The sequence below is a fragment of the Megascapheus bottae genome, chromosome 5 (genome assembly GCF_031878675.1).
Source record: "Megascapheus bottae isolate mThoBot1 chromosome 5, mThoBot2.hap1, whole genome shotgun sequence".
In the NCBI taxonomy this organism is placed as follows: domain Eukaryota; kingdom Metazoa; phylum Chordata; class Mammalia; order Rodentia; family Geomyidae; genus Megascapheus; species Megascapheus bottae.
Window position 1 is genome coordinate 15,319,981 of NC_143513.1, and position 25,337 is coordinate 15,345,317.

Below are 25,337 nucleotides of genomic sequence, written 5' to 3' on the forward strand. Positions count from 1 at the left end.
AGTCCATTTTTTAAAATTGTTTCCAGTTCTTTAGGACTCTTAGGATCTTAGATCCTGTCTGTGAACTATGTTGGTACATGAGAAAATGAAATTAGGTAAACTGAGTGCATTACAGGTCTGATTATCACCTCCCTGTGTACTCCCTTAAAACAAGAGGATCTCTTCACTTAGTTTACATATAAAAATTGGGTTTACATATACTTTTTTCAAGAATATAACTCAGCCCAAAACTTACTGCATTTATTTAATACTTAAAAGTTATTTTTAAGCTGAGGGTTTTTTTTTTTAGAATGTTATAATGTAGCTTACATTTCATTGTGTGCAATTAGTAACAACAAATGCAAGCCATCTTCTCTGCTTTAGACTTCAAAAGGTTTTTTTCTGTTTGTTTTTTTTGCCAGTCGTGGGACTTGAACTCAGGGCCTGAGCACTGTTTGTGGGCTTTTTCAAGGCTAAAGTTCTACCATTTGAGCCACAGCACCACTTCCAAGGTGCCATATGTATGTGGTATCGAGGAATCTAACCCTGGTCTTCGTGCATTCTTCCACTAGGCCAGACACCCAGCTCAAGACTTGAAGAGTTTTAAATAGATTTGTGAAAACATTTTAAATTGTTCCCAAACTCCAATTTAGAACTAGACGAGTTATTCCAACATGTTTTCATTTTCACAGACTTCTAAAAAGTTTATTTCTTTTGTTGGAATAGAATAAAATTAAGACCAATGTTAGGACACAGTGTTACCACGACTTCATCACTCACTTCTATACAGTAAACTCAGTGGAAGAACTTGTTTTGCTTTTGTGACAAAACGTAAAGTAGGTTTTGAGAATTCAATTAGCTCATTCAGTGCCTGTTCAAGTGTGGCAATTAGAGTGTAGTGTAATAATTCTTATAAATTTTTTATTACAACTCTGTGATCATGTCCAAATTACTGATAATACAAATCAACTGGACTTCCTTACATTAAATGAATGGGATATATTTAGACATGAGTCCTCTGCCCATAACCAGCTGATGTTCTCTTGATGTGTGTTAATTAAACCAAAGATTTTTTATGAAGATTCTATGCAATTTTCTAATACTTTGTTGTTCGGGGTGATTAAATACATTTGGGACATTTTATAAGGTGATAAGGAAATCCTTTATTTCAAGAAAAATATGGGCTGATAAACAGAACAGTAAATTGGTTTAAAATGTAGCTAATGACTCAGTTTTTGTTTTTTAGTTTTATTATCAGGGATAAAGAGGGGTTACAGTTACATTCCTAAGATAGTGAGTATATGACTTTTGTCCTAAAATTATTTAGACAAATTATATGGCATATCGTATGCCAGGAAAACACAGTAAGAATAATATTACATTATTTCTATACTAAGTACATTGCTTGATATATTTTCCAATAAGTTTGTTTTATAATTCTTTGACAGTGCTCAGATTTTAACATGAACTTAAAGTGTATTTCTACAAAGAAATTTTCTTCCAATCTATACTACTGTCTTTTAGGATATAGTCAGCATCATGCCTTTATATAAAGCAGTATGATAGACTACATGAATGTTTTTTATATAGTTGGACAGAAAAACTACTGTGGTTGAGCTTTAAATTTAGCTGTAAAATTTCCTTTAGCCAAGTCAAATATTAATAGATTTTTCTTTATTGCAGGTATGTAGTATGTCTGATTTTGAGGTATAAGGTATCTAACCATTGTAAAGAATTTTTTAAGCTGAAATCACTATGTATGAATAACGATGTTAATTTCCATTACTGATTTTATATTTTTTTCCTTCTAGGCTCTGAATGGCTTTGTACTGGTTGTTACTACCGATGCTTTAGTCTTTTATGTTTCCTCTACTATACAAGATTACCTGGGATTTCAACAAGTAAATATGTTTTCCTCTTTTAAAACCATTTTCTTTAGAAAATGAACTTATATATATATATTTTATGTTTTAAGATCAAAGTTGATTATATGTCATTAAAATGTTTGGGCTATGAAACTATATTTGCTCATTTTACTTATTTTTTTTGCCAGTCCTGGGCCATGAACTCAGGGCCTGAGCACTGTCCTTGGACTTTCTCGAGGCTAGAGCTCTACCACTTAAGACTCAGCACCACTTCTGGCTTTTTTCTATGTATGTGGTACCAAGGAATTGAACCCAGGTCCTCGTGCATGCTAGGCAAGCACTCTACCACTAGGCTAAACTCCAGGCCCTCATCTTACTTATTTATAGCACTAATTTCTCAATATGTTAGTATGATTCTTGGTTATTGGGTTTCTGTTTGGACTTTTCAATAATCTCATGTACAAAAAACCCTCAAGGTACTGTAGATATAGCTGAATGAGAGAGCACTAGCTTAGCTTGTATGAGGCCCAGGGAGGGGACAGTCCTCACACAGAGCATGTGGATCTTTCAGGCAGACAGAGGTTAGGGGAGTAGACATGAAAACATTTACCATCAGTTAACATGGACTGCTAAAGACATAAAATAACTACGAAATAAGAAAGCACAAGGAACATTTTGGTTCATTCTGATTCATGTGCATTATTGAAAATGACCTAAAGAAAATGGATTGAGATGGACCTAGAATGTGGAAAACAAGGTGGGGAGGGGAGAAATATATGTACTATAAGCAGTAGACTAGAAACCCTTGAAAGAAGTAGATGTTTGGCTCATTTAAACAACTTTGAGTAGATGGTGAATAAATGAGAGAAAATGATAGAATTTGAGAACAGATACTAAATATACTAGTTATTCCTACATTGCAATGTGATGAGTCATCTGAAATATTTGATAAAATCTATGGATATGTTCTAGGTGTTCAGCACCTAGTTTTCCGCAGGTCATGGTATATACATGTCCATCCATATCCATGGATATGCATTTCTACTGGTCCTAATAAAGCTACTGGTCTGAATAGCTCTTACCTAATGCTGTTGCATAGACTGTACTTTCACTTTATTATGTACACTGTGGATCCCATTGAAGGTTTTTATTAAAGAGAAAGTGAAGTGTGTGCATTAGCTTCTCTTTCAGATGACAGTTCTGGCAATTATATATTAGATGATACTAGAAGATTAAATTCCCTAGGGAGATTAAAGCATAGATAGCAAAAGTAATGGAATTTGGTAACTACTACAAAGTCTGTGATTTTTTTTCTTTGATTTTTTTTGTCAGCCATGGGACTTGAACGCTGGGCCTGGGCACTGTCCCTAAGCTCAAGGATACCCCCTACTCCAGGACCACAGTGCCACTTCCAGTCTGGTGGTTAAGAGTTAAGAGTATCACGGACTTTCATGCCCCAGCTAGCTTTGAACCACAATCCTCAGATCTCAGCCTCCTGAGAGGTGTAAGCCAGTAGTGCCTGGCTTTTCTTTGATTTTTAACACAAATGTATTAGTGTCCATAGGAAAGTATATATTTGAAATTTAATGAGTTGTATAACTTGGTTAATCATGATTTGATGCCAGACTCAAAGAAACATGGGCTCAATGGTTTCCCTCATTTGTCCTAATCAATAGAAGCCTTGGGCTCTCCTAGCAGAGATTTACAATAGAGCAAAACCTAGATACATAAGGCCATATAGTATGACACTAAATGAAAGGACCTCCAGGATATAGAAACAAAAGCCATATAATGAGTGATTGTTGTCCTTAATGCACTGTTATCTCTCATCTCTTTTGCTGTTCCTTGGTTATCTCATATTGTTACAGTATTTTACCTTCTTATCTGATGTATTGTATATATGCTTATTTGGTTATTTGAAATCGGATAGGGAATGGGGGAAAACAAGATGAGGGATGGGGGTAGGGAGAGGGAAATGTGGACCAAGACATGAGAAAGGGTATCAATGTTTGTGAAGTAATACACCTTCTATCTGGTGAATATAATGTAACACTTCTATTACAATAAAAATATATGAAAAAAGAAAAACTAAGAGATTAGTTACATTTAAACTTATTATTACACTTTAATACAAACAATATTCTTTAAGAAAACATTCCTATGCAAAATGAGTGAGTCACTGCACCCGATTTCCAAACTTTCTTTTTAGTTGGTTAGGGTAGAATAAAATAAGAATGCAATATTAATAAGCTGAAAGGTATATATTTTGTGCAACTTTTCTCCATGCGCATGTATGTTTGAGTGTGTGAGGGTTAGGAAATGTGTTTTTATCATGAGTTAAGTTTAAACAAAGGGGAAAAGCTAAAAAAATGCAAAAGTTAAAGACAAAGGGCTTTATACTGTAGTGAGTTCTGAAAAATGAGGAAAGGCAGGATCCTGCTGTGGTGCCAGCACAATCCTATTGAATCTTACCAATACAGTGAAAATTTACTGGAAGGAAATATCAAATAACAGTGAAGGAAATGACATAAATTCTTCTGATCTTACCAGTGCAAAGAATTTAATGGAAGAAGACATTTAATAATGATAAAGGAAATAATGTAATAAATACTGCTGAGGTTACAGGACTAGGTGTTCATAGAATGATTCATTGGTGAGACAGGATTTACAAGATGAGTCAATACATAAGAATCATGTGCAGATTTTAATAAAGTATTTTTAGGTAAAGTGGGTATGTTATGATCAAATATGTGATGGTAAATAACAGAACCAATCAGTTATAATGCATGTTTGATTTTTAGGTTTTCATATTTTTGATGGCTAGGAAGTTTTGACTTTGTTTGAATTTACATTCATCACCATTAACAAATGCCCACTAATCTAAAATAGGACTTGACATTGTTTTACCAAGCCATTGAATTGGTTCATCAGTACTATTATTTCCTTGTTTCATTTTTTTCTTTAGTCTGATGTTATACATCAGAGTGTGTATGAGCTTATCCATACTGAAGATCGAGCTGAATTTCAGCGTCAGTTACACTGGGCATTAAACCCTTCACAAGAGTCTGGACAAGGAATTGATGGTAAGAATGTATATCAAAAGACAGTGTTGGTGGTAATTTGGACATCTTTCTGTAAAAGGAGGCTGGGAACCTTTGCAGCATAGGCCACTGTGCTGAAGGTTAGGAAAATGTAGAAAGAACTAAGTCTAGCCAGGGCCAGAGCTGGGTATAGCACCTTGTGATCTAAAGAACTTTTGTCAGATTGCAGCCATTGAAGAGTTTCACATAGGAATGTCGACATACGTACAAGACTATATACTGTTTGATAGGAATAACTGGTTCCATCCTGAAAACGAAAGAATGTGCAAAGCTGAAATGGAAGTAAATGTACATGGTTCTTTTTAAAATGTATCATTAGGGGCTGGGAGTTTGGCCTAGTGTTAGAGTGCTTGCTTTGCATTCATGAAGGCCTGGGTTTGATTCCCCACTACCACATGCCTAGAAAAAGCCAGACGTGGTGCTGTGACTCAAGTGGTAGAGCTCTAGCCTTGAGAAAGCCAAAGGACAGTGCTCATGCTTGCCCCAGAAATGTTAAAGGAAAATGAAAAAATGGATCAATTAAAAAGTAATTTGGCAGATGCAAATAAAAATGTTTTATTGCACTAAACATAGAGCTCCCTTGTGACCCAGCAATTCCATTCCTTGGCATTTACCCTATTGTCCAGAAACAAGAACATACTAAAGCCACTAGCACAACGATGTTCACTGTAGCATTATTTACCATAGCTAAGATAGAGAACCAACCCAGATGCCCCTAAGCAGATAATTGAATCAAGAAGATGTAGTACTTTATACACAATGGAATTTTATGCTGCCATCAGAAAGAATGACATTGTAAGGAAATGAAAGACTTGGGAAAAATACATATTAAGTGAAGTAAGCCAAAGGAACATAGACTCAATGGTTTCCCTCATTTATAATAATTTGTTCACATCTAGGACTTTTCTAGCAGAGGATTACAATAGCTCAAAATCTAGGTACATAAGGTTACATAGGATGGGACTAAATGAAAGTATCTCTAGGAGATGGAAATAAGAGCTTTATCTTGTGTGATTGTTGTTCTTAATGTGTTATGTTATTTCTCTTTTGTTGCCCTTTGGTTAATCTCATATTGTTACTATATCTGACTTTGTTACCTGGTATATTGTATCTAGCTTTATTTATTTGAAATAGGAAAGGGAAGGGGAAAACAAGATGATTGGGAGGGAGTGGGAGGAGGGAAATGGGGACAAAAACATGAGAAAGGGTATCAATATGTGAGAATTAATGCACCTATTATCTGGTGAGTATAACTGAAACCCCTCTTATACCCAGACAATAAAAAATAAAATGTTTTCTTGATATAAATGGTATTGTCAGAAATCTCTGAAAGTGCTTAAAAAGTAAAGCATTAGAAAATATGAAAACTGTTGTGAGTGATAGCTCAATAATAATAAAAATTAATGTTCTGTGTGACAAAAGTGTTACATTATTCAGGGACCAGGAGCATGGCCTAATGGTAGAATGCTCATCTAGCATGTCATTCCTTGCTACCACATATACAGAAAAAGCTATAATTGTCCTATGGCTCAAGGGTAGAACAAGTAGCCTCAAGAAAGCCCAAGGACAGTGTCCAGGTCCTAAGTTTAACCCCCCAGAACTGGTAGTAAAAAAAATACAGCTCATAAAAATGTTATTATTCAGTATATTTTTGTGAGAATGGCAAGATGCTCCATGCCCATAATCCCAGCTACGTGGGATTATAATTGAAAAGCCAGCCCACATAATGTTAGCACAAGACACTATCAGAAAAAAAAAGAAAGAAAAAGGAGTGGGATGTCTCAAGTGGCAAGGTGCTTGCCTAACAAGTTTAGTGGACTGAGTTCTGTTTTAAAACACCACCAAAGAAAAACAATAAATACATTTTGATTATTTGGATCATGTTTGAAAGTCTAATTTTGAATATATACTCCAGTTGAAGGAATTATTGCAAGTTTCAAATATTTTATAGCAAAATGTTATATAAAATACGTGTTGGTTTTATTTCTACAGAATCTCATAGCCTAACACCGGCAGGAGTCTATTATTCTTCAGACCAACTTCCTCCAGAAAACTCTTCTTTTATGGAGCGGTGTTTTGTATGCCGGTTAAGGTGTCTACTGGATAATTCATCTGGTTTTCTGGTAAAGTACACAATCAAATGACTTTATTATACTATATAAAACAAAAAATGAAGCCAATATTCTTGGTTTATATTTGAATTCAAATTTTTAAATTTACCTATCTCCCTAAAAATTTGGTATAGGAAAGTAAGTCTTTAAAATAATTATTTCAGATATTGAATATCTTCCATGGCCCAGAACATATACATATGCGTATTCATTCTCATTCCCTCCCACCCCACCTCTCTTCCTCCACATCCTTCCCCCTCACTTCTTCCTCCTCTTCTTAAGATTCAGTGAAAAATTTGAATGAAATAACATGGAACGTGTAACCTATATTCTGACTATTTGGGGGACTTTTTGGTATGAAAATAGAGACTTGCCTAGCTCTTCTTTAATAGGAGGGTGCTTACCATCTTGGAGCTTGGTGCCTGCTACACAAGAAATTGTGGCTGCTTCCATATGTGTAATAACTAATTGCACATTTATGATTATTGAACCATCCTGAGCTATGTGCCTGATATGAACAGACTAATCACCTGCATGGGATATGACAGGGATCCTTCAGAGGATATTCAGTGTGAGTGTCTTCATTCACTAAATGTCTTCAGAAGAGAATACAAAGGCTATTAAATATTTTTGTGTGAGTCATTAGTATTTTTGGAGCGGATAATCTTAAGCTAAGCACTACTAAGAAATGCTTTTTATTTATGTGTTTATTTCAGAAGAAAGTTATGCTGGCCTATGGTTAGAGTTGTACTTTGTACTAGTGCTCAAATTAGTATGAATTTCTTACTAACATTCAGTCATTCAGAAAATGTATTTTGAATGCCTGGTATTAAAGGAACTGTGGTAGGCAAAAATGATACTCCAGTTACAAGCACCAGGGAAAACAATGGTCCATGTATCATTCTCTTCCCAATGTTCCTCATATACTTTCTGGGATAGTTTTCTTGTGCTTCATGTCCAATGCAGAGTGAAAGGAAGTAATAATTCTCAGCTTCAGGACCTTCCATCCAAACATTGAAACATTAAAAACAAACCTATACTACCAGTCTTACTTTAAACTTTGTTTACATAAATTAACTGTACAAAGGGGTTTCGTTGTGATACTTAATATACGCATATTATATAATTGTATCAGATTCACCCCATTTGTATTACTCAATTAGCCCTCCTTTCTCTTGCTTCCTGGTACTTTGTATTTTAATGAACTGTTTTTGCTGTTTAAGGCAATGAATTTCCAAGGGAGATTAAAGTATCTTCATGGACAGAACAAGAAAGGGAAGGATGGGTCCATGCTTCCTCCTCAGTTGGCTTTGTTTGCTATTGCTACTCCACTTCAACCACCATCCATACTGGAAATTCGAACCAAAAACTTTATCTTCAGAACCAAACACAAACTAGACTTTACACCAACTGGTTGTGATGCTAAGTAAGAGCTGCTTGCTTTTATCTCATCAATATGTATTTTGTTTTGACATATTTCTCTTACTATGTGAAAAATAGGATGTAGGTTCTGCACATTCTAGATAGTTATTAGACATTTGTTTTATGATATGCCCTGCTAGATGTATTTTAGTCATATTAACATTGTTTTTTTCTGGTTAAAACTAAAAGAGGTATAAGCAAAAAAACTAGTTTACATAGATACAGTTACTCTTTCAATATGTTAATTAGAAATTTTGAATGCCAAGTAAAGCATATTATAAGAAGTAGACTGTAACTATCAATTGATATTGGTTATTTATGTTAAATTGTAATTTAATCTTATTTTACCCTTTAACAAAAAACAGAGGACAAATTGTTTTAGGATACACCGAAGCTGAACTGTGTGCAAGAGGCTCAGGATATCAGTTTGTCCACGCAGCCGATATGCTATATTGTGCTGAGTTACACATCCGAAGTAAGTTGTTCCTTAGAAACAGCCCAAAAACATAGCATATTCTCTAATACATGCTCCAAATTATTACAACAAGTATCATTTTGATTAACCAGAGTTATACTTTTATTTTAATAACTCTACCAATCAGTAATCTAGTAGATTAATGATTATGAAAAGACCTGTTTAAGAAATGTTGCTTATTTTAATGACATTCATAAACCTTTATTACTATAGATTGAAAAATGCTGAGCCTATAGCAAAATATCCCTTGCTTAAGTAGAAACAATTTATTTTTATTTTCATGTGTTACTGAAATCATTTGGCCCATAATCTTTCTTTTAACATTTTTTTTGGTCAGTCATGGGGCTTGAACTCTGGGTCTGGGTGCTGCCTGTGAGCTCTTCAGGCTACCGCCCTACCCCTAGAGCCACAACACCACTTCCAGTTTTCTAGTGGTTAACTGGAGATGAGAGTCTCATGAACTTTAGTGCCCAGGCTGGCCTTGAACTACAATCCTCAGGTCTCAGCCTCCTAAGTAGCTAAGATTACAGACATGAGCCACCATGCCTGGCTTCTTTTAACATTTTTGTTTAGTCTGAGGCAGAAAAATACAACCTTGAAAAAATTGTTTCTGGTACTTTCGGGTTCAATATGCAGTGAAAAGTGGCCAAAATATTTAAATGGTGCTACATAAAATACATCTACAAATATGTCATTACAGAGGTTTTATTTACCAGTTTGGAGTTTAATGACTTCATTTTTAAAAATTTTATTGTAGTGATCAAGACTGGAGAAAGTGGCATGACCGTTTTTAGACTTCTTGCAAAACACAATCGATGGACATGGGTCCAGTCAAATGCACGCTTAGTTTATAAAAATGGACGACCAGATTATATCATTGCAACTCAGAGACCTCTAACGTAAGCACAATAACTTAAAGTGTTGGCTGGTTTTATTTTTTTTAATAACAATTTGGTGTATTAGCCTTCTTATGTGAATTTTTTTAATTCTAAGGTAATCCTAGAAATACAAATCAATATGTTAATACGTGTATGTATGTATGTATATATATATATATAGAGAGAGAGAGAGAGAGACAGACAGACAGACAGACAGACAGACAGACAAAGAGACAGAGAGACAGATTATTACCCTTGAGTTTAAGGAAAGATTGAAAAGCTAGTGTAATCAGGACCAATATAACAGTTATGTTTTATATTTTATTATTGAATGTGTTTTCTAAATGCAAACTGATTTGTAAGGGTTTCTCACATGTTCTAGAAAGGAATTCTTGTAGAATCTTGAAATATTTGAAAGAAACACTTTCTCTTTTGTTTTTGTTTTTCTTTTTATTTTTGTTGGTTGTAGGACTTGAACTCAAAGCCTAGGTGCTGTCTCTAAGCTCTTTTGCTCAAGGTTAGGGCTCTACCACTTTGATCTCAGTGCAACTTTCAGATTTCTGGTGGCTAATTGGAGTATTGTGGACTTTCCTGTCCTGGCTGGCTTTGAACTGTGATTTTCAGATCTCAGCCTCCTGAGTAGTTAGGATTACAGGTGTGAGCTACCATACATACCAAGAATAGTTTCAAATGAAGGAATCTTCTCAAATTTTGCATCTTAAATATTTCTCCTACTCTAGAGAATTGTTTTTAGTATGTGTTTTGAGGAAGGTTCCGTATAGACTTTTTATTTCCTTTAGGTGTATCAATTGGCCAGTAACATTTATTGAAAATATAATGTATTGAAAGGCCATATCATTATACTGTATGTTGATTAGAGGATTTTATCTGTGATGTTGTTTCAGACTTGGTCAATCTAATTATTAACTGTTCTACCATTGTTGCTGCTTTTGGCAACATTTGGTAATGTCTTCGTTTTTTTTAGCTCCTTCCTTCCTTCATACCTACCGACCTGCCTATCTACCTTCTTTCCTTTCCTCCTGCTCATCCTCCCTCCCAGCCCCTCTCTCTTTCTTTCTTTTTTTTCTTTCCTTTTCCAGTCCTGGGACTTGAACTCAGGGCCTGGGCACTGTCCTTGGGCTTTCTCAAGGCTAGCTCTCTACCACTTGAGCAACAGTACCACTTCTGGATTTTTCTGTGTATGTGGTACCAAAGAATTGAACCCAAGGCTTTGTGTATGCTAGGCAAGCACTCTACCACTAGCTCCTCTTTCTTTTTTAGAACAATTATTCTATTTATGTTTGCTTATATGGTACCAAAGAATCAAACTGAAAGCCTCAGAGTGCTAGTCATGCACTCTATCCACTAAGCCATGTTCCCAATCCCTCCTTTCCTCCTTCCCTTCTTTCTTTCCTCCCTTTCTTCCTCTTTCCTTCCTCCCTTTCTCTCTCTGTGTATCTTTCTTTTCTGTTACTTCTGGGACTTAAACTGGGGCCTGGGATTTTTTTTTCCTTGGATTTTCACTTCAATCTATCCTTCTTCCACTATTGCTCCACTTTGGGGACTTTTTTTTTTGGTGCTTAATTGTAGTCTCATGGACTTCCCTGCCCAGCCTGCCTATGGACTGAAATCCTCAAATCTTAACCACCGGAGTAGCTAGGATTACAGGCATGAGCCATTAGTTTGTTTAGATTTTGCTTTGGTTCTTCTTGACACTTTCCATCAAAAATTACTGAAATTTGATAGATTGACATTGAAAGCATAGATAATTTGGAGGAGAGTTAGCATCTTTAAATACTAAGTCTTTTGACCCATGAATTTGATAAAGGTATCAATGTGCATTTGTGAGTATGAGCAGACATAGATAGCTACATCATATGTACCAATACAGATTCATTTCTTAGTATTGCTGAAGGATTAGCAATGTTATTAGTTTCCTTTAGGCTTCAGCTTCACAAATTTCTACTATGCTTTCATTTGCTGGGTTTTTTTGAGCATTTCTCATCAATAATTTTTATTAAAGAATTTATTTTTACATATTTTAAATGACATGTTGCACAAACACATATTCAAGAAGGGAATCTCTATATAAAATCACTGGCATTGAGATTTTAGAACATAATCCAAATTAGGCTGAGGGTTTGTATGTCATAGAAATATTAATCTATGTAATAAAACATTATGTCTACAGAGTAATAAGTTTTTATGTCTATGTAGTTGTGTTTATAGTTCCAGTACCATACCCATAGCATTGGGTACGCGAATATTGAGTCCTTGCTCTTGTATTGTACATATCTAATAGCCACATATTAAGGATACCATGCACCTTTTGTTCCTTTGGTCTTGACTTGTCTCACTCAACATGATTTGCTCTAGATTCATCCACTTCCCTGCAAATGCTATTATTTTATCTTGTCTGTTGGCTATGTAGAATTCCATTGTGTATATATACCACATTTTTGGTATCCATTCATTTATCTGCAGTAGGACATCTGGATTGTTTCCATCGCCTGGCTATTGTGTATAGTGTAGAGATAAACATGGGTTATGGTGTTCAGGATAAATGCTCAGGAATGGTATGGCGGAATCATAGGGAAGATCAATTTTCAGTTCTTTAAGAAACCACACTGCTTTTCAGCGTGGCTGAACTAGCTTACAATCCCACCAGCAGTACAGTAGGGTTCCTTTTTCTCCACAACCCTGCCAGCATATGTCATTGACTGAGCTAAAAATCTTCGCCATACTTGTTGAGGTAAGGTGGTATCTTAGGGTTGTTTTTATTTGTATTTCCTTTATGACCATGGATGATGAGAATTTTCTCATATGATTTTCTGCCATTTTAACCTCTTCTTTTGATAAGTCTCTCTTTAGTTCCCTTGCCCATTTAATGAATGGTTTGTTGGGTTTAGGAGGGATTAGTTTCTTGAGTTCCCTATAGATACTGGATATTAAGCATTTGTCTCATATATTATTGGTAAATATCTTTTTCCAGTTGGTTGGCTGTCTCTCTACTTTTGCAACTATGCTTTTATCTGTACAGAAACTTTTATTTTTAAGTAGTCCCATTTATCAAGTCTTTCTCCAATCTATTGTGACCCTGGGATTCTGTTCAGGAAACTTTTTCCTGTGCCTATGAGTTCCACTGTGTCACCAACTCGATCATGTAGCAGTTTCAAGGTTTCCGGTCTGACATTGAGGTCTTTGATCCACTTTGAGTTAATGCTTGTGCATGGCAAAAGTCTAGGGTCAATTTTTAGTTTTCTGCATGTGGCTGTACAGTTTTGCCGGCACTAATACTTGAATAGGCTGTGTTTGTTCCACTGTATAACTTTGGCTCCTTTGTCAAATACAAGTTGACTGTAGGTATGTGGTTCTATTTCTGAATCTTGTATTCTGTTCCATTCATCTTCTGGTCTGCTTTTGTTATTATAGCTCTATAGTAGAGTTTGAAGTCTGGTTTTGTAGTACCACCTGCATTGTTCTTTTTGGCTAAAATTGTTTTGGCTATTCTAGGTCTTTTCTTGTTCCATATGAATCTTTAAATTATATCTTCTATTTCAGTAAAGAATGTCTTTGGGATTTTGATGGGGATTGCATTGAATTTGTATATCAATTTTGGCAGTAGGGCCATTTTCACTATATTGGTAATCCCTACCCATGATCATGGGATGTCTTTTCATTTCCTGGTGTCCTCTAATTTCTTTTGTTAGGCTTTTATAGTTTTCATTAAATAATTCCTTTACATCTTTGGTTAAGTTAATTCCTAAGTATTTTATTCTTTTGGGGGATATTACAAATGAGTTCATTTTCTTGATTTGGCCTTCTGTTTGTGTATTGTTAGTGTACATGAAGGCTACTGATGTCTGAAGGTTAATTTTGTATCCTGCCCCTTTGCTAAAGTGGTTTATTAATTCTAGGAGTTGGGAGTGGAACTTATTGGATCAGTCAAGTAGAGGATCATGTCATCTGCGAATAGGGATAGTTTAATTTCTTCTTTCCCTATGTGGATCCCTTTGATGTCCTTCTCTTGCCTTATTGCTCTGGCTAAGGGTTGCAGCAATATATTGAAGAGAAGTGGAGAGAGTGGGCATCCCTGTCTAGTTCCTGATTTTAAGGTAAATGGTTCCAGTTTTTCTCCATTTAGTATAATACTGACTATAGGTTTGTCATATATGGCTTTAATTATTTTAAGGAATATACCTCTTATTCCTGTTTTTTCTAGGGCTTTCAACATAAATGGATGTTGTATTTTGTCAAATGCCTTCTCCACGTCCACATTCAGAGAGATTATCATATGATTCTTATCCTTAGCTCTATTGATTTGATGTATTACATTGATTGATGTGTGAATGTTAAACCAGCTTTGTATCTGTGGGATGAAGCCTACTTGATCATAGTGTATAATTTTTTTTAAATTTGTATCTGGATTCTGTTGGCTACTATTGTTGAGGAGGTTTGCGTCTGTAGTTTTCTTTTTTTGTTGGGTTTTTCCCTGGTTTGGGGATGAGTGTAATATTAGCTTCATAAAATGAGTTTGTTATTGCTCCTTCTGCTTCTGTTTCTTGGAAGAGTTTCCAGAATACAGGTGTTACTTCATCTTTAAACATCTTGTAGAATTCCATAGTGAAACCATCTGTACCTGGGCTCTTTTTGGTTGGTATTTCCCTGATTTCTTCCACAATTTCATTATATGAAATTGGTTTGTTCAATTTGATAACCTCATCATTTTTCAATGCGGGTAGCCTAAATTTATTTAAGAAGTCATCCATTTCTACTAGATTTTCTTGTTTGTTTGAATATAGGCCCTTGTAGTACTTATTTATAATGGACTGAATTTCTTGGATATCGGTTGTGATTGTTCCCGTGGGGTCTCTAATCTTGTTTGAGTCTTGTTATTTCTGTCCTTCTAGTTGTTTTAGAATTAACTTTTTCTTGCCCCTCTAGGTGCTTCAATTTCTTTTTTAGGTTATTTACATGCTCTTCTTCTGTCTTTTTAATATGCGCTCCTAGTGCCCCTTAGAAGTGCCTTTGCTTTGTCCCATAAGTTCCTTTGTGATGTCTCTTGGTTGTCATTACATTCAAGAAAGTTTTGAATTTCTTCTTTGATCTGATCTGTAACCCAAGAGTTATTCAGAAGTGTGTTGTTCAGCTTCCAAGTGTTTGAATTTGACTTTTACTGCATTGTTCAAAACTAGTTTGACTGCACTGTGATCTGATACAATGCATGGGATTATATCAGTCCTCTTGTATCTTAAGTTTTCTGTATGAAGTATTATATGATCTATTTTGGAGTGTTTTGGATGTATTGCTGAGAAAAATGTATAAAGTTTCAACATTGGATGGAAGATTCTGTGTATATCTGTTAAGCCCAGCTGGGCTATGGTTTCCTTTAAGTCAATGGTGTCTTTGCTTATCTTTTGTTGAGTTGACCTGTCATTTGGTGAGAGTGGTGTATTGAAGTCTCCTACTATGATTGTTTTTGAGTCTGTCTTGTTCTGTAATTCTAAGAGAGTTTTCTTGAGGAATTCGGATGTTTCCTTGTTGGGCGAGTAAATGTTTATAACTGTAATATTGTGGGTATGGATTGTACCCTTTACTAATATGTAGTGACCGTCTGTATCTTTATGTACTGATTTTACTGAGAAGTTAATTTTGTCGGAGATTAAGATTGCTACTCCTGCTTTTTTTCCTGGTTCGTTGGAGTGGAAAATTCTTTTCCATCCTTTCACTTGGGAGTTTGTTTCTGTCTTTGGCAGTGAGGTGGGTCTCTTGGAGGCAACATATGCATGGGTCTTTTTTCTTAATCCAGTCTGCTGTTCTGTGTCTTGTGATTGGATTGTTCAGCCTGTTCACATTTAGGGAAGTTATGGAGAAATGGATAGTTTCCTTTTTCATTATTTATTTTTACTTCTGAGTTTCTTTCTCTTTTTCCCCTTTTGTGTTTAGTGATTTATAGGTGATTGCTTCTAGATTGGGGTTCTAGTTTCGCTGGAAATATCAGTCTGGGTTGGCTGTTGTTGGTCTTCAGGGTATCAATGATATTTTTGCAAGCTTTTCTTTCATTTAGGGTTTGCATGGAGAGGTCTTCAGTTATTCTAATTTTTTCCCATTGTAGTATAGCTCTTTCTTTGTTTTTGCAGCATTTAAAATCAGCTCCTTGGTATTTGGGTCTAGTGTTTTTACCATGATGTATCTAGACGAGTTCCTTGTAGGATCTTACCTGCTTGTAGTTCTGAAGCCTTCAATAATGTATTTTCCCTTTTGAGGCTGGGGAAGTTCTCTGCTATGATTTTGGTGAATAAGGGTTGCATTCCTTTATTGATAAACTCCGCCCCTTCATTGATTCCTATTAAACGAAGATTCGATTTTTTGGCTGTGTCTGCCAGGTCTTGCAGTTCTCTTTGGTGAATTCTGACTGATTTCTCAGACTGATGATTCTCTGTTCCATCTCTTGCATTTTATCTTCTGTTCCTGATGTCCTATTCTCCATCTCAGTCAATCTGTTGCTTACTGCTTCTATTTTTGTTTGAATTGTGTACACTGAGCTGATCATGTCTGCTGAGAGGGTATTAATCTTTTCTTCCATTTCTCTTTTGAATTCCAGGAGCTCCATGATAATTTCCTGCTTATGTTCCTGGAATTGTTTTTGGAATTCTGCTTTAATCTCTTTAGTCATGTCCATAATCATCTTGAATAGAGTCATGTTTCATGTCTCTTCAGGTGTCATTTCTTGGGATGGTGACATCTCTCTCATCCCTTCACTCTTGTTTCCCTTTGGGCTTTGTGTGGGACTTTGATTATTTATATATGTTATAATTTGTCATTGTACTTTCCAAGGCATCAAAGACTGTTTTTGTAGGTTCACTCTGTGGTCAGTAGGTGGCGGTCTTTTCATAGTTTGGGACTGGTGGTTCTGGGAATCTGTGTAAAGGTGTGGTTCTCAGCCAAATTTGTTCCGCTGCTGACTAGGTTAGAGTTTGCAGCGTTTACACGTGTTCAGCCTCTTCACAGAGGCTGTATGCTGCTGCACAGCAAGCTCTCAGCCCAGCCAGTGGCCCAATAGTGGGCCATAGGATGGAGTTGTGCACTTTGGTCTCAACTAGCCCAGCAGGTGGCTGGTTTGCCTACCCTTTTCCCAGGGGCAGGGCCCAGCTGAGGGCCTGGGGTTTTGGAGTTTCTGGGAGCTCTCAGCTAAATCAGCTGGGTTTCTGTCCTGTTCCAGGGGCGGGGCCCAGTGGGAGGAGTTGGGCTTGAGGCCAGAGCCACGCCTGCCTTTCTGGCTCTCAGAGGGAAAACTGGGCACCTGGTGGTCTGACCCTCAGTTCCCTGCTATGTTTCACCTGCTTTGGCTGGTGTCTTGCTGGAGGCTCCCAGCAGGAGGTTTGGGTCAGTCAGAGCTGGCTCCCTGAATCACGCACACCCCCACCTGATGTTGGAAGGCAGTGTCTTAGTGCCCCTCAGTCTCCAATTTCAGTTGTCTGAGAAAGGAGGCTGTTGGGCAGGTGGGAGCAGGGATACCTCTTCCCTCTTTGGTGGGGTGCTGGGTCTTAGAACCCGCCCACCTGTCAGTCTCCAGTCAATGTCCTGGGGGTGGGGGCTGTTGGAGGAAGGGACAGGATTCTGAATTCCTTGCCCCCCCCCTTGCACTTGCCAGTCTTTCTTGGGCGGGAGGAAGTGGTCTGGGTTAAGTTCTGTAGCTGGCCACGAGCTCTGCTTTCCCGATGGGTTTTGGGGAACCCGCTGGACTAGTTACTCTTCGGGGTTTGGCTGTGAGCTGCTCCATGGTGTTAGAGGGTTGTTCTCCTCCCCTCGGGTCTCCATCGCCATCTGTGCTGCCCACGCCCAGTCTGTGTGGAGGCCTGGAGCTCTCCACTGTGGCTTTCGTAGGCTTGGCGCCTACAGCGTGGGGTGGCGGAGGAGTCCTCACTTTTTGGATTCTTTGAGAACATAAGCTTTATCTGGATTTCTTTTTCGATTTGTGTACTTTTCCATTGCTTCTTGAATTTGTAGTTGTGGATTTCTTAAGATAGTTGGCTTGTGGGATTCCCTGATTGTCTCTTTTTATGGGAGAGAGCTAGGCTGAGTCCCTATTGTCTAGGTACCACCTTCCAACTTCGATTTTCTGTTCTGTTTATATCTGTTCATATATTTTATCTGGGGATAAACCAGATAAACCTTTTATTTTTAATGTATATTTAATTATATATCAGTTTTATTTTCTACAATTGTAGTTACACACCCACAAACTTAATACATCTCTTATTATTGTTGATTGAAAATGCCTTTTCTAAGTTTTAATTGCTTAGAAATAGAGTACTCTGCATTTTGATAGATTTTGCTTTCTGTTTGGGGATTAATGTTTACCTAAATTCCATTGTCATTTTCTGAAAGGCTGCCAGCCCTTTAAAATGATTTTAGTCCTTTGAATCCATTTATGTCTTCCTTTATGATCTGATATATAATGAAATATTAGTAAAATATCCCCTGAACTCTAATAAATAATCAAGTCCTCTTGGTTAGAAATACAGTGTTCTAATCATTTATCATCATCAGTACCCTAATTTCTTCATTATGTGGTTCACATATTTATGTATTTGGGATACTTTGTGTGCTTGTTTGATCAGTTACTGAGAGTGTTGCTGATTCATTTCTTACTGCTAATGAGGCAAGGTATTTCTTTATGTCTTCTAGGACATTTTTCTTTTATGAATTGCTAATCCATACTGTTCACCTCTTTTCTGCTGACTTGTTTACCTATCCTCAATTTATTGGAACTCTTTGCTGTGACACATTTGAATTTTGTACTTACATATAATTAATATGTTAATCCCTATTGCCAATTTTTCTTTATTAACTGGATTTTCTACATGAGCTGGGTGTATGTATTACTTTGCAAAAGTATAAAACATTTTGAATTTCACAATTTCTATTTCTGGAGTTTTCTATGTTTTATTGTTTTATTTAGACATGCCTCTTATACTCAGCCTCCTAAATTCTTAGAGTTTGTTTTCACATTGTGTGCATACACATTATTTTTTTAATAGGTGGTCAGATTAGGGATATAGCCTAAAGAGCAGGCTTAATACTATATGCTATATACTAAATTTTGGAAATGTGCGTGTATATAATACTATATACTAAGTCTTGGAAAAAAATTTAATTCATTTAAATATATTTTGTGCCAGTTCAGTGTCTTGATATATTTGACTTACTGGTTAAAAATGTTTATGTTAAAACTCTTCGTAATATGCAGACATTCTTGTACATGATTTTAGAGATGAAGAAGGAAGAGATCATTTACAAAAGCGAAATTTGACCCTGCCTTTTATGTTTACCACTGGAGAAGCTATGCTCTATGAGTTAACCAGCCCATTTTCTATAATGGATTCCTTACCAGTAATGACTAAGGGCAGCAGCCCTCGTGGAAGAGACTGTGCTACTAAATCGACTCTAAATCAGGATTCTGTCCATCCCACTTCCCTCCTGGGTTCCATAATGCAGCAGGATGAATCTGTTTATCTCTATCCTGCCTCAAGCATAACACCTTTAGGAAATGTATTTCAGGAGTCTGTGAGTGAATATGGTAATTGGCAAAACAATATTGCACAAATGGGAAATGCTACCATTCTGAAACATGAGGTTGAACAGTCTCAGGAAATTAATCCAACACTTTCTGGAGCTCACACAGGGCTCTTTCCAGATACTAAAAATAGTGAACTATCCAACATCATGAAAAACCTAGGCATTGATTTTGAAGACATCAAACAGATGCAGAATGAGGAATTTTTTAGAAGTGACTTCTCCGGTGAGGTTGACTTTAGAGACATTGACCTAACAGATGAAATTCTAACCTATGTCCAAGATTCCTTAAATAAGTCTACTTTCCTGAGGGCTGATTACCAAGAACAGCAGTCTGTGGGTCTGAACTCAAGTTGTATGCTACAGGAACGCCTGCAGTTAGAACAGCAGCAGCAGCAGCAGCAGCAGCAGCAGCAACAGCAACAGCTACAACAATACCCTCACCAGCAGAAGCATGTGGGGATGGAGCCTCAGCAACAGCTGTGTCAGCAAATGAGGAATATGCAAGTTAATGGCATGTTCGCAAATTGGAACTCTGACCAGTCTATGCCGTTCATGGATTGTCCTCAGCAAGACCTACAACAGAGCAATGTCTTTTCAGATTTACAAGGGGCTCATCAATTGTTCCCCTACAAATCTGAGATTGAAACTACACCTTACACACAGAACTTCATTTCCTGTAATCAGTCTGTTTTACCACAACATTCCAAGTGTACACAGGTGGACTTGCCCATGGGGAACTTTGAACCTTCCCTATACCCTGTTCCTTCTTCCAATTTAGAAGATTTTGTCACTTGTTTACAAGTTCCTGGAAACCAAAAGCCTGGAATAAATTCCCAGTCAACTATTATAACTCCCCAGACATGCTATGCCGGGACCAATTCAATGTATCAATGCCAGCCAACCCCTCAGCACACCCACATAGAACAGATGCCATATAATCCAACTTTCCAAGACCCACAGGCATTCTGGAACAAGGTGAGTTTGACAGAGCTGAAGACATATCTATGATATTTCTCTCCTATAAAATATAGACTAAGTTATCTTTTTATGCCTGTGACTAACTTCATTCTATTATCTGCAAGGTTTATGGAGATGGCATTTGGTTTTCTTTTATTGTTGGGTGAGGTACAGACGGTTACAGTTACATTCATCAGGTAATGGGTACATTATTTCTTGAACATTATTACGTCTTCCCATGTTTTCTATCTGTGGTTGTTTTTATAAGTCTGTATCTCTTTGAAAAGAGATAGAAATTAGTGGTTATAAAAGCATGAATATGTAAGATGACCTAAATTTCCTAATGTAGTTGGTTTATAACAGAAGGTTTGTCATTTTTCTTGATTCTTTTCTTTAAATTTAATTTTAAGCAGGGCATGGTGGCTCACATCTGTCATCCTAGTTACTCAGGAGGCTGAGATCTGAGGATCAAGGTTCAAACCCAGCCCAAGCACAAAAAGGACCTGAGACTCTTATCTCCAATTAACCCCTAGAAAAAACGGGAAATGTGGCTTGGCTCAAGGGTAGGGTGTTAGCCTTGAGATGAAGAGCTCAGGGCTAGTGCCCTGGCTAAGTTAAAGCCCCATGATCCACAAAAAAAATTTATTGTTAAGGTATATACAGAGGGATTACAGTTACGTGCATAAGGTAGTGAGTACATTCCTTATCCAACATTGGTACCCCCTCCCACATTTTTCTCCTACTTTCTCTCCCTCCAACCTCCCCAAATTATAAAGTTCATTTCCAACATGCTTATGAGTATGGTTGATGCATTGTTCACCCTTTGTCCTTTGTCTTACCATTTTGTTGTTCCCCTTCCCTTGAACAAATGCATGGCTTTTTAAAAATTCAACATTTACAAAATAGGTAGGAATTTTTAGAAATTATTTCTTCAAAGTTAATTTTCTTCATCTGTGTTTGAAATGGTATCAAATTAAAAGTACACAGGATCATCCCCAGACTCCTCAGAATGTGCTGACTATACTTCCATGGTACTAACTCCATCCTCCTAAAATGGAGGGTTGTTTTTTTGTTTTGTTTTTGCTTGCTTGCTTGCTTACTTGCTTTTTCAGCACTGCCTGGGATTTGAGCTGAGACCCTCGTCCTGTAAGGCAAGTGATCTACTGCTTGAGCCTCACTCGCATCCCTTTTTGCTTTTAGTTATTCTTCAGGTAAGGCCTGTGTTTTTGTCTGGACAAGCCTCAGTGACCTATGGCCTCCCACATATCTAGAATCACATGTTTATGCCACCATGCCCAGCTTGTTTGCTGAGATGAAGTCTTGGTATGGCCTCAAACTATAATCCTTCCAAACTACTTTTCAAGTAATATTAGTCAGTCATAAAAGGTGTTAAAACGTTGGCCTTGGTGCCAACATAGATGAAACAGGCTATTGTGTTAAGTGAAATTAACCAGGAACAGAGGCAAATACTATCTAATAGCACTTAGATGCATAAATTCTAGAAAGTTGATTTCATATTAAATAGTAAAGATTACCAGAAGCTGGAAAGAAAGGCGGAAAGATGTTGTTTACTAGTACAGATAAGTAACAGTAATAACTTTGCTCTGTAGCATAGTCGAGTGACTACAGTAGAAGAAATTATTTCTAAGTTTTTTCTGAAACTCTATAAATGATAGTTGCTCGAGATGACCTGTATGCTACTGGTCATAACAAACATTACTGCTTATATAGGCATATCAAATGTCACTTTGTAACCCATAAATATAGCAACTGCATTATCAATTAAAAATGACAGAAAGCAGGCCAGACGTGTAACTACTCAGGAACTGTTCTGTTGGAAGCCAGTTGGGTAGACAAATCCATGAGACATCCATTTCCAAATTAATCAGCAAACAGCAGGACTGGAGGTATGAGTCAAGTAGTAGAGCATTAGCCAAGCAAGTTGGTCATGCAAACATGAAATCCCAAGTTCCAACTAGTCAGTACTAAATAAAATAATACAATTGGATTGCAGCTTATCTCACTACTCTTTTTTTTTAATGCCAGTCCTGGGGCTTGAACTCATGGCCTGAGCATAGTCCTTGGGCTTTCTCAAGGTTAAAGCTCTACCACTTCGGTCATAGCACTAGCACCACTTCTAGCATGTTCTGTGTATGTGGTACTGAGGAATCTAACCCAGATCTTCATGCATCCTAGACAAACATTCTAGCACTAAGCCAAACTCCCTGACAATACTCTCAAGTAAATTGTACAGAAGTTTATTATATAAAACTAGCTTTAACAGGGTCCCATGAGTTCTTTACATTGTCCCACACTGCTCTACTTTTTTTGCTACTTTGTGCATAATAAAAGAATGCCTGTGTGACCTTACATATTCTCAGTGTAGCCTCTACTTACATGTGGCTATGGAGAATTCCAGATGTTCATGGTCCATACTGACATGTGCTTTAAGTGTAAAATACAAACAACATTTTAATACTTTAATACACACATTCCTTGAAAAAGAAATGAAAAAACACTGAACTTTAAGAAAATAATGATCTGCTTCTACTTTTACTAGGTTTAATAAAATGTAAAGTTAACTGGTTTCTTTTTGCCTTTTCTTTTCTTTTTTCTTTCTTTTTTGCCAGTCTTGGGGCTTGAACTCAGGACTTGGTCACTGTCGTTGGGCTTTCTTCAAGGCTTAGCACTCTACCACTGAGTCACAGCACCACTTCTGGCTTTTCTATATATGTGGTACCAAGGAATCAAACCCCTGTCTTCATAATGCTTGGCAAAGCACTCTGCCTCTAGATCAAACTCTTAGCCCTGTCTTTATGTGGCCACAAGAGCTACAGTATGAATACAATTCTGTAGAATACACTCAGGCTAATGTTCTCCGATCTATGAGGAGAAAATTCACTTAAGCCTAGTCTTTTCTTTCTGGATGCCTTGCAGAGTATGCACTCATAAAAGCCACATGTTCAGTTGTTTCTAAATGTTTTAGTGTATGTTTAAGGGTGCTTCAGTAATCAGTGTTTTGATTACTTGAAGTTTAATGTTCTATGCACTTTAAAAAAGTAGATCTTATTTTACACAAATAAAGACACAATTTTAATCTGTTTGAAAGTTTCTACAACTTTCTCTAACATATTACCATGTAAAATTTTATAAACTGTAAAGCTCTACAGAACTATGCATCTCCAAATTCTTCCTTACTTTCTTCTTCTTGTTGTTGTTTTTAATTAGCCATTCTGCAGGCAGTTCAGCTTAAGAAGACAAAAATATTTTTGTTTTGTAACTTGAGTCTGAACTGGGGCATTGCTTTTAGTGATACTCATTAATTGAAAATATTTTATAAAGGAATCTTATAAAGAAATTTAAATATTCCTTTTGAAATATCAAGACATCATTAGAAAGTCAGAAGTTGCTATTTAGGGGAATATGAGGTCATTAGAAATTTCAGTGTAGTAACCCCAACTATAATCAGTCCATTGATACCAGATACAAAGATACCCTGATGTCAGGAATTTGACTGGTTAAAGCCAACCTAGTAAGTCAGAGAGCACTTACCATGATTTGTCACTGCAGTCTTTGATCCTTCAATTTTATCCAACACAAAGGCAATCTCAAGTGAGACAAGTGTATAATTGAACTGTTTTCAAAACTGCTTTGCAAATGAATGAGAAAAAAAGCAAAAGGTTCAAAATGCAGCTAATACAGTGAGTCTTCACTGAATGAAAGGTCTAAAATTAATTAACAGTAAAGGAATTTGAGACATAACTTACAGGGATAACATTTTTAGAAATGTATTTTAATATGTTATTTAGTTATATAAAACATTATGAATATTTATCTATCCTAATAAATTGTATTGCTCTTTCTCTTTCCAGTATCAGACTGGAGGAATAAATGAAACATCCCCCGCTGAGTTAAATAGCATGAATCACACGCAGACCACCCCTCATCTTCAGCCCCTTTCTCATCCATCTGATGCCAGACCTTTCCCTCACCTGACACCCAGTGGATTCCTCTAACTCCAAGCCTGGTTTTACCATCATTTTTGGATCAAATTAGTTTGTGATGGATCACAAAAATGTTATTGTTGGGCATCAGCACTGTAATTCTGAACCAAATTTTAATCTTTGTTTTTAGAACCTGAGTAAAATATCCACTTTATATATAGTAGTCTTTGCAATAGCAGCACACAACTGTGTAGAGATGCCTTCTGAGTTCACATCACCCAGCTAACACCATAGGAATTACCAAGTGCATTCGGTACTTTCAACTCTATAGGAGGACTTGATGTGACTTATTGCTGTCAGAATAAGAATGACTTATGTTGAATTCTTACATTTCCTTACATTTTTAGCTTCTGCTGTTATCTAAGTGTGGAAATTTAATGGTTTGGTGCTTTTGTAAAAAGGTGATCTCAAAGCCTTCTTCCACTATCAGTCTAAGTGCCTCACCTCTTTCTTACCTGTAACTCTGTAGGATGTGTATTTTATATTAAATAGTCTCCTTTGCACACAAATATTACTTGTAGTTCCTACATCTAATCATTTTTATTAATCTAGGCATGTGTTAACTGCATTACTCACCCATTTCCTTTAGGTAAGGGCAAATATTGAATTGAAAAGATAATTATTATGTAATACGGTTGTTTCTAGGCTTTAACTGTTGCTATGTGCCTTATGTTGAAGAATTCAAAAACCAAAGGATATTTTTTAAAATTACCTTATTGGATAAATATTATGACAGTAGCACTTAAATTTCAATAGTGTTTTGTTTTGGAAGGGAAAAAAAACAGATTTTTCTGAAATCTATCTAAATAAAAAAAATCCTCATACTTACAATCTTCACAAGAATAGAAAGATGTTGTAATTGGAAAAGCAGTCAAATGAACTGGATTTGTTACATTGCAGTACAGAGGAGATGAATGTGTAGCTTTTAGTCAATTAATCATAACACTTACTTCAATGTGTATA

At 36.5% G+C, this 25,337-nt stretch overlaps 1 protein-coding gene across 1 annotated transcript in view; it reads left to right on the forward strand.

The window, feature by feature from the left end:
* Ahr (aryl hydrocarbon receptor) overlaps nucleotides 1-25,094 on the forward strand; it is a 44,779-nt gene extending 19,685 nt beyond the window's left edge. Inside the window, exons 4-11 of the mRNA XM_090332727.1 lie at nucleotides 1,791-1,880; nucleotides 4,810-4,927; nucleotides 6,938-7,068; nucleotides 8,280-8,482; nucleotides 8,844-8,953; nucleotides 9,711-9,852; nucleotides 19,107-20,388; nucleotides 24,243-25,094. Coding sequence (XP_090188853.1) covers nucleotides 1,791-1,880; nucleotides 4,810-4,927; nucleotides 6,938-7,068; nucleotides 8,280-8,482; nucleotides 8,844-8,953; nucleotides 9,711-9,852; nucleotides 19,107-20,388; nucleotides 24,243-24,386 — 2,220 coding nt within the window. The 3' untranslated portion in view covers nucleotides 24,387-25,094. The remainder of the gene's footprint in view (nucleotides 1-1,790; nucleotides 1,881-4,809; nucleotides 4,928-6,937; nucleotides 7,069-8,279; nucleotides 8,483-8,843; nucleotides 8,954-9,710; nucleotides 9,853-19,106; nucleotides 20,389-24,242) is intronic.
* Nucleotides 25,095-25,337: the final 243 nt, after the last annotated feature.